The sequence below is a fragment of the Nothobranchius furzeri genome, chromosome 7 (genome assembly GCF_043380555.1).
Source record: "Nothobranchius furzeri strain GRZ-AD chromosome 7, NfurGRZ-RIMD1, whole genome shotgun sequence".
NCBI classification, from domain to species: Eukaryota; Metazoa; Chordata; class Actinopteri; order Cyprinodontiformes; family Nothobranchiidae; genus Nothobranchius; species Nothobranchius furzeri.
The window spans coordinates 46,741,474-46,752,005 of NC_091747.1; the positions used below are offsets into that span (position 1 = coordinate 46,741,474).

General features: G+C 42.9%; 1 protein-coding gene across 1 annotated transcript; it reads left to right on the forward strand.

Annotated features, from left to right (window-relative positions):
- Nucleotides 1-3,716: 3,716 nt before the first annotated feature.
- Nucleotides 3,717-8,014, forward strand: LOC107382507 (transmembrane protein 236). Its single transcript, XM_015954664.3, has 4 exons — nt 3,717-4,195; nt 4,341-4,413; nt 5,674-5,797; nt 7,167-8,014. Exons 1-4 carry the CDS (start codon nt 3,924-3,926, stop codon nt 7,874-7,876), a joined length of 1,179 nt encoding a protein of 392 aa, XP_015810150.3. The 5' UTR covers nt 3,717-3,923; the 3' UTR covers nt 7,877-8,014.
- The last annotated feature ends 2,518 nt before the right edge of the window (nt 8,015-10,532 follow it).

Genomic DNA, 10,532 nt, shown 5'->3' on the forward strand with positions numbered 1-10,532 from the left:
TGCACCCACATTTTCTAAGTTAACACATCACTTGTAACAACGGTAGTTTCAGCTTCAGCCTTCTCCCCCCTGCGCAGCAGCAGCAAACTGATGTGCCTGCAGCCTCTCAGAGTTCCTGTCGCTCTAAACATTAAAATAATTATTTCATTTTCTGTTCCTCACTTCTGATTACCTTCAATGGTGTCTGTTTGTTGCAACCACCAGGTACAAAAACTAACTTGTTTTTATTTGACTATTTTTCTGTCCTGTCTGTTTATTATCTTCCTGCATCTCCTCTCAATCCTAAAGAAAAACAGCTAATTTATATTCACCTTATGAGTTACCTTTGAACTGCAGTTCTAAAAGATCTACCGACCACAAAAACAGCGGAGTGCGTGCTGCTCACCGGCCGACTACAACGGGACCGTTTTTGCTGCGGAGTTCGTGCCGGAGCGGAGCGGAGCTAGTGGAATCTTAGGGGTGCGTCACCGGAGGACAAAACAGGTGAAGAGCCTCGCTCCGCAGCAGCGAAACGCATCAGGCACAAATAACAGACAGAAAACATTAAAGGAAATGAGCCGACATGAATGATCGCGTGTTTAATTTGTTTTTGAGGTGGTGACACCTGATTTGGCGGTGCTCAGGACACAGATGTCTGGAGCGCATCAACGATCAGAGCTTTGCATGCGCAAACTGGTTAAGATTAGGATGGGGGTGAGGGGAACGTTAAATTGCAAGAGGGAAAAGGTCACAGTTTGGTTAAATGTCCGTTTTACCACCGGTGTCAGTACCGACGCTCTGGCACAGCACGTTGCCTCCGCCTCCCGACGCAGGGGCTCATCACCTGCTGGAGGACTGCATCTTGTCAGTCATTATCACGTGACAGCGACTAGTCGATGACAGGCATAAAAAGTCACTACAGAGCCGTGAACTCGACTAGTCGACTAGTTCATACAACCCCTAGTTTCTATAGGTTAATATTTTCAGTTCCTTAGGCCCTGTCCACACGTAGCCGGGGATCTGCCAAAACGTAGATTTTTTTCTACGTTTTGGCCTGTCATCCACACGAAAACTGAGTTTTTTCCACACGAAAACGGATCTTTTTAAAAACTCCGGCCAAAGTGAAGATCTGCGTTTTCTCCGCTTTGGGTGTCTGCGTGTGGACAAACAAAACCGGAGTTTTAAGGTCCGCAACGTCACTTTCCGCGACAAAAAAATGTTGACATCACGTGTGCGACCTGTGTTGCACTAGCCGACAGCGTGGATGCTCTTAGAGCTGCGCTCGCTTTATCAATGGTCCAAGCGCTTTTTGCTTGTTTGTTTTTGCAAGCGGAGTTACTGCTCCTTGCGGAAGACCACAGAAGAAGGACGAGGTTAAGAACGGGGGAAATACTGCCGCCTACAGGTCTGGCATGACCTTAACAACGTATTTATCCAGGTACGTGTGGACAGAGTTTTTTTTTAAACGAGGTGGTGTGGATACAAGTTTTTGGAGGGGCGGATATCCGTTTTTAAAAAAAAACAGCTACGTGTGGACTAGGCCTTAGTCTCCTTTAGTGTGTGTGTGTGTGTGTGTGTGTGTGTGTTCCCTTTCCCCAGTTAGGTCTGGTTTCCTTCCCTGCTCCGTTCTGCTCCTCCTCTCTGTTATTTGTTTCACCTGTGCCCAGTTCCTCACGCACCTGCCCCTCGTCTCCTATCACCCCAGCCCTGTTTATATAACCCTGTCTGTGTCTCCAGTGTTTGTCGGTTCATTGCCTTTCGTCAGCGATGCCTTGTACCCCTCTCTAGTAACAATAGATTCTGGCTCATGAGTGAGCCTATGTTTTTTTTTTACTTTTTGAACTTTAGAATTTTGGCTTTGAGTCCTGCAGTTTTTGTTTTTGAGTTTATCCTCCTAATAAAAAGATTTTTTTGTTTATACAACCTCTCCAGCCTTGAGTTGTGTGGTGTTCTGCATTTTGGGTCCAACCCTCCTGCGCTCGCAATGTGACAGTATGTGATAAAATTAATGTTGATTAATTTATATAATCAGGGTTAATGGAATTTCACTCAGACCCACACTGCCCCAGAATACCGCATTTGCAACTTCAGAGTGTCGGTCCAGTCAACTGGACGTAGAAGAAAATGTAGCTTACATACCTGGCACTGTAGTCTGGTTCCAGGATGTTTCCTGTGTATTTTCTATCATGAACACAGCTGATTCGTTTTAATTTAGTGATAAATCACTTCTGTAGACACTAATGAAAACTGAGGAGACATTTCAGCTGTTAGATTAAGGGTTTAGATTAAGGATAGAGTTTACTGCATGTTGCTGTTTTCACAAAAACTACAAATTTATGCTTTTGTTTAGAAAATGATGAGAGGCAGCGATCGATATACTTGTTTTTAATTTACTCAATCATACACTTTTATGTGGTTTTACATTTATGTTGTCATTGTAGAGAATGGATTTATTTACCAGCAATTTTCTTGGGGTGCCCGTGGATCCCCTTGGCACCCCTTGGGAGCACCACTGTCCACAACTGATTGATTTTTAGATACTACCTTGATCCAAGATGGCTTCTACAGCATAAACACAACAATGACTATATTGATTCTAAGAAACACATTGAATAACTCAAAAATATAAGTCTGGGGTAATGCAAAAACATTGGGCTTCAGTGAGGAAGGCTGTTGTTGGTTTAGTATCCAGGAAACAGCAGAGAATGTTTCAACTAGTAGAAGCTAACCGTTAGCATTAGCAACTCCAACATGAAGCAGAACTCTTTCTGGCTTGTGTTATTGGTGGAGATAAAACATCAACGTTGCAGAGCAGAGTCAGAGTCATGTTGCTGTTACCCAATCAGGAGCAAGATTGTCCAGATATAAGGAAAGGAGACCGCCATCTGAAGCTACTTTGGCTCAATCCCAATACTCGCAGTCTTCAACAAAGTGCACTTGGAGAAAGTGTGCAGCAAGGCTTCGAGTGTGTGGTAGACATATGTGCAAATAATTCCCAAATTGAGACAGGGAGTATTGCTTAATCGACCGCAATGTATGCCGGCTGATTGTACATCTCTGGTATACCTGGTACATAACAAGGCCAATGATGCAAGTGCAAAAGGAGTGAATCTGTGAGACAAAGGAGGGCAGTGCATAACTGGTCCACAAATATCAGACTGAGCTCTGCTCTCATGAGGCGCTCCCCGAGAAAGTACACTGCTGCAGAATCTAAAATTAGCCCTCCTAATGACACCATGCAGACTTGTGTGTAAACTAAAGACACATTCAGATGTAGTGTAGACCACCTAACCCTTAACCAGTTACTTAGTCAAGTCTCCAGGTCTCTATGGAAGAGTCTTAGCCATCTGCTGTGTGAAACAGATCCATTTAATACAAAGGCACAGAATCAACGCAGAAAAGTGGGATTTTAGAGTTTCCAACATCAGTCTCCAACTTCTTATGCGTCATAATGATAAATGTCCACTAGATGGCAGCAGATCAAAGTGATGGCAGTTTTTTCTCAGAGCATTTTTAAACTGAAGCAAATGGTTCTGAACACTATTTTGGATGGAAACTCCTACACTAAAGTTAGATTATAAAGTTATAAAGAATAAAAGTTGAATGTTAATGTGGTGAAATTTTTACTGGGAAAATGCCTCATATTGATTCCAGTCAGATTTGGGCTTTGCAAGCAGCTCCCTTCAAGGTGGAGAGAAACTTAGAAGCTTAGTATCTACCGTGTATCAGAAGGGACAAAAAGGTAAGTCACAACATCTAGGTAAACAAAGCCTAGTGCAGTGTAAGCAGAGAGTCCAGGGCTGTGGTGTGTGGAAAATGCTGGTGGGGGAAGACAATGCAGCAGCCCGAGGCTGGACCAGCCCTCAGAGGGACAGGGGTTGCCTCAGTGCGACAACAGCCCCCCGTCTCCCTCCCTTCTTTCTCTTTCTGTGACCTGCCACAGGATGGGCTCAGGGAGCGTGCTGAAGTTCGCCCTCTGCGAGGTGCTGCAGTTTGCAGGCCTGTGTGTGCCACTCTTAATCGTAATGCAGAGGTTTGCCGTCATTGTAGCCAAGGTGAAAACATCTGCGCAGCCCCGGGGGGATGGCAGCACGGCCTACTGGCTAATCGTGGCCTCCTCCATCGCCTACGTCACCTCCACCGCCCTGTTTATCTGGGTACCGCTTAAGTATTTGGTCTTTGTGAAGAAGCGGTTCATCGTTGGAAGGAAGAAGTGGTAAGTTCACTGCCTCGTGTGATCGATCACCTGAGCAGCTTGTGTGAGTCTGAACAGGCCCGTGACTGGTGGATACCACCTGACAAAGTGAGCGAGGTCCTCTCTTACGTTTTGATATCTTTCTTGTCCTTTGCCCTGACATCAGGAGGCCCGTGGCTCTTGTATATGTGATCCTGTCCACCTTACCCAGCTTTGCATTTCTCATCGCCAGCTCTGAGGTATAACATCCAGAAGGTTATTTCTCATTTAAATCCTTAATTATGTCATTTGATATCTGCTCTAATTAATATCTTTACCACCAATGGCCCAAGTGAGACAAAAAATTATCAATGTCAAACTAATGTTGCAAAGGATAAAGCAGTCACACACACACACACACACACACACACACGCACGCACACACACACACACACACACACACACACACACACACACACACACACACACACACACACACACACACGCACACGCACACGCACACACAGACACACACACACACACACACACACACACACACACACACACACACACACACACACACACACAGACACACACACACACACACACACACACACACACACACACACACACACACACACACACACACACACACACACACACACATACACACACACACACACATTGTTTAGTGTAGGTATGAAGTCTACCAGCTGCAGAGTACCGTCAGTTTGTGTTGCTAGGAAGATTTCTACCCTTCACTAGACCTGGTAATGAACCGCTGCTTGTCTTGGTGTGAACTTCGCACTTTTGCTTTTGCGTCTCATTCCCCCACATACATCTGAAACTATACAGAAAACATGGTTCCTTGTCTCACTGCAAAGTGGACTTTTATCTTTCTCCGTGTTGGTGAGTGTTTTTCTCTAGTCTAGACTGAAATTGCTTGTGTGCCTTTGAACACGAACAGCTTAGATAATTTGACTATTGCATACAAAAATAGAAAAGCAAAAAAGAACAGATCAGGACATACATCAAAGTTCCCTTTTTCACCTTTAAAGATGCACATACCTTCATAGGATTGTGTTTGTACTCTAAAAGCTAGAAGCTTATGTCAGCGAATGAAAAGTGATGATTTGTGAGAATCCTCTTGGTTCTCTGAGGAACATAGTGGATAAGAAGCTGCAGATAAGCAGCTTGATTCCTCTTCCTGTCCACGGTGTCAAATCATCTGTCCATTAAGCACATTTTCACTTCCTCGCTGTTTGCAGCCCCAGCTCATTTTGCTGTTTCATGTAGCTTTCTCGTAAAGTCGGAGTTGACCCGTTGGCCCATTCTTATCTCCCAAAGAAGCCATCAATTCTGCTACGATGACCAAATTTCTGCTTTGTTCTCTCTCCTGTCAGTGACTGACTCAGGCAAAAACCACAGCTGCATGGTGTAAACACGCAGCTTTCAGTGATGTATTTGGGTCAAACATATGTATTGCATTATATCTAATTCTTATCTCCATGCTTGTCCAGGTTCAGATAAACAACAACATGAAACACGATACATTCACAGAGGTCCCTGTATCCTTGGTCTTCTTTACACTAATCTGCATTGATGTTGTGGAGAGGATGCGCCACTGTCGACTGACTGGCCAGGGTGAGGGTGTCTACAAACGCATCACCACTCACTGACAAAGATCTGAAACTAGTGTTAATAATAAAACACTTTTTCAGTACCAAGTACCCTTATTTCAACATTTTAGATGATGAGATTTTGATAGTTTGTGCTACTCTGCTCGCTTCCCTATGATATTTCTTGTTCTCCGAGAAGGCTTGTCATACTTGTTCATTTTGGAATACAAATTCAGAATCACTCTGAGTTGCATGCATGCTGAACGTGAAAATGTTCTTTAACCCATAATACCTGATGATGACTGGGTCAGAAAAAATCTGTCTCCTACGTCAACTGGAACATTAGCATTCATGGACTGACCCACCTTGAGACCACAGAACACAGTACTGCTTTAATGACCGGGAGAGAGCAGAATACATCTCAGCTAGTAGAAGCTAAGCAATTAACAATTGTACAACAGGGCAGAACACAAATTGGTTTGTGTCATTTGAGGCGATAACACATCTGTGTTGTATTTTTCCCCAAGAAAAGAGAGTGAATGAATGTAGAGGAAGAGTTGCATTGCTGTTAGCCTATTAGACGCGAGTCGTTTATATATCATAAATAACAATGAGTAAAACTTGTAATCCTGCCCCCCCCAACAAACTTCTATCCCTCGAAACAGGCATGAGAGATCTTTTGTTCTGCAATAAAGTTAAGTGCTCATACTAGAGACCCCTCCCTGCAAACCAGTCAACGTCACATGGACGTACAGATCATGTCTATATTGAGTCCGTTGGTCCAGACCATGTCTGTAGGACCTCCAAACTAGGTCTTTGCACAGCTTGCCTAGACAGCTAGACAGACAGTAGCCAAAGCAAAATGGTTTGGCTCTGCATGATAGTCTAGCCACACTCCATTGGAGCCTCAGCAGGCCTACAATTGGCCCGATCAGTATTGTGTTATGCCAGTCACAATGCTATATTGGTGTGTTAGGCAGGATGATGCAACTGAGGTAAACAACAAGATGGAGAGGGCTCATTTCAAATGGCTTTGGCATCAACTTTGGACTATTTAGACTTGTACTGTACTTTGAGTCGAGAGCAGATAGAGGTAATTAAGTCCTTTATTTAGAAAAAGGATGTATTTATGTCTTCTACAATGTATGGTAGACTGCCCTGTTGGCTGACATCCATAGTGGAGAGTACATCACGTTGTTTGTTGTCCAATAGCATGCGGAGATAGTTTGAAAGACTACTGTATATTTTTGCCCACGACTGAATTCTGTCTATGGGCCAAACTATAAATTCACATACGTCGGATGGCTTGACAGGCTAGGAGCCCACAGCAAATGCATTGAAAAAGCGAGTGAAGGAGACCTTTAACCTACTTGTTGTTTTCCTTCTCTCTCCAGTTAACACCGTAGAAAGAGATGCTGAAATTCCTTCCAATGTGCTCACACACGTGGAGCAGATAACACCAGTAACTCCCATCTCCCCAGTTGTTTCGGGGCCAGCTGTACCCGGACAGAATATACCAGGACAAGGAGTACCGACTTCACTGCAGCCAGGTGCAACAGGCCAACTCAATGACAGGAACCAGAATGGAGCTCGACCAGAGACCAACGGTACAGTTCCGGGAATGCCAACGGTCCCCGGCAGACCATTTAATGTTTCTGGATTGAGCTCACAGTCAGCGAGCACTGCGGCATATCGTATATCTCCGTACACCTACACAGGCCCTCTGAGGTTCTTGTGCGTCAGTGATGCTCGAGCGGATGTTTTTGTGGACAGCTTTATGTTCTGGATGGACACAGTGGAGATGGTGAGAGTGGCGGGGCATCCTCTGGTGTACTACTCAGGCTGGGTGTTTCCCATCTACATCTTCAGCTACGTGTCTTGCCTTCGTGTGGTGGTCATGCCCCACACGCCCCTGCTCTCCTCTCTTGGGGTGGCCCTACAGGACTTACCCTTCTTCTTTGTTCGTGTTGGTCTCATCGCCTTTTTTGGCTTTGTCACTCCCATCCTCTATCTGATGAAGAACCTGCTGGTCTGTCTGGCCTTTGTCTATTTCAACTTCATGACCAAACTGAGGGTCTTCAACACGGAGAGAATGTTCTTTTGAGACCAAACAAAACAACACACAAGGAGTTGGTGACACACTGGAAATGCAGGTATCAGCTCATTATGAGTCTGGACCTAGGAATGAAATGCTCATAAATGAGTTACTGCAAAAGTTTTGGTAATAAATATTTACATTTGATGACTGTCAGGATATTCAAGGACCGTTTTTCAACTGCATGTTTATTTTCATCAATCTTTTTTCAGTCCCAAAGTGCTTCAAAAACAAAAAACTGACTAAATATTTCAACTGCAGAGGCCAGCCTGAGATCACCAAATGCAGTGGGATGCAAAAGTCTGGGCAGCCTTGTAAATTTTCATGATTTTCCAGTATAAATCGTTGGTTATTAAGATAAAATATTTCAGTTAAATGAATCATATAGGAGACACACACAGTGATATTGGAGAAGTGAAACAAAGTTTATAGGATTTACAGAAATTGTGTTAAGAAAAAGTATTTAAGGGGCCAATTGTAAGTTTCCTCATCTTTGAATATTCTTTGAGGAGTAGCAAAGTGGGGTCTCAGAACAACTCACATGAGCTGAAAACCGTTTGTTCACCATCATGTTATAGGGGAAGGATACAGAAAACTCTCCTTGGCTGACGCACTTTACACAAGAGGTGCTGTATGTGAGAGTGATGCAGAGGAAGCCTTTTCTCCACTCACAGCACAAACAGAGCTGCTTGAGGTTTGTTAAAGCACATCTGGACAAGCCAGCTTCATTTTAGAATAAGGTGTTGGACTGAGGGCTGCGCAGTGGTGCAGTGGTTAGAGCTGTTGCCTTGCAGCAAGAAGGTCCTGGGTTCGCTTCCCGGCCTGGGATCTTTCTGCATGGAGTTTGCATGTTCTCCCTGTGCATGCGTGGGTTCTCTCCGGGTACTCCAGCTTCCTCCCACAGTCCAAAAACATGACTGTTAGGTTGATTGGTCTGTCTAAATTGTCCTTAGGTGTGAGTGTGTGTGCATGGTTGTTTGTCCTGTGTGTCTCTGTGTTGCCTTGAGATGGACTGGCTCTCTGTCCAGGGTGTACCCCGCCTAATTGCCCGTTGACTGCTGGAGATAGGCACCAGCCCCCCTGCGACCCTACGTGGACTAAGCAGGTCCAGAATATGGATGGATGGTGTTGGACTGATGAAACTAAAACTGAGTCATTTGGGCATAACAAGGGATGTTATGCATGGAGGAAAAAGAACACAGCATGCCAAGAAAAACACCTGCTGCCTACAGTAAAACACGGTGGTGGTTCCATCATGCTGTGGGCTGTGTGGCCAGTGCAGAGTCTGGGAATCTTGTTAAAGGTGAGGGATGCATGGATTCCACTTAATATCAGCAGATTGTGGAGACTCCAGGTATCAATGACAACACTGAAGCTGCACCGGGGCTGGATCTTTCAACAAGTCAACAACCCTAAACACTGCTCACAGTCTGCTAAGGTGTTCATGCAGAGGAACAAGTAGAACGTTCTGGAATGGCCATCTCGGTCCCCAGACCTGAATAGTATAGACAATCTGTGGTGTGAGTTAAGAAGACCTGTCCATGCTCAGAAGCATCAAACCTGAATGAACTAGAGATGTTTTGTAAAGAAGAATGGTCCAAAATACCTTCAACCAGAATCCAGACTCTCATTGCATTTAGAGGCTGTTATTTCTGCAAAAGGAGGAATTTATTTTTTGTGGTGCCCGCATTTATGCACCTGCCTAATTTTGTTTAAACAATTATTGCACAATTTAAATCCTATTAACTTTCTTTCATTTATCAAATATCACTGTGTGTCTCTCCTATATGATGTATTTAACTAAAAATTTTATCGTAATAACCAACAATTTTATAAAGGAAAATAATGAAGGTTAACAAGGCTGCCCAAACCTTTGCATCCAACTGTGTTTATCTCAAACATTTGTTATGAAATCCTCCTAAAATTATAAAATGTAAAATTCTGATTGTGTTTTTATTTTTTAATTTACAAAATTAATAAATGAAAACAATTTAAACAGGCCTAGAATTTCAAACATTCATTTTCAAAATAATTAAAGCATTTTAGATCTAACTTACTACTACTAAAGCTTTCCGGTGAAATAAAACCAAATTTGAATTTGCAAAAGAAAAAAAAACTACAAGATCTTTAAACACATAACATTATTTTCCCAAGCCGACTAGGAGCTCTTAGCTAATTGAACGTATGTGTTAAATGACATTTGCGTTACTTTCCATTATGTTTATGTACAAATGTTATCTTTAAATACCCTCAACAGAAATGGCACTTTGAGAATAAACCTGTGATGTCACTTTAACATTAATTGCACATTTATTCTACCATTATAAAGTTCAGTGAATATGTAAAATAATAAATCCATGTTGTTTGTGAGATATTCTTTTTTATTTTTGCTAAGTTAACTTGATTAGAACACTGCTCATTTTTATTGATGATATGTTTATTTTGCTAAAAAAAATATCTATATAATAAAGAATCTTTTCTTTTGAAAATGTAATTTTGTGTGGATATATATATATATTTTTTACCTCTACTAAAACCGTTATACTGGAATTTATCCCATTTCTTCCAAACTACTCCCAGGAGCAACAGTTTCCTGTCATTCTAGAACATTCCCATCCCACTGAAAACTCTTCAGAAGACGCAATTTCTCTGTACTGTAATATTT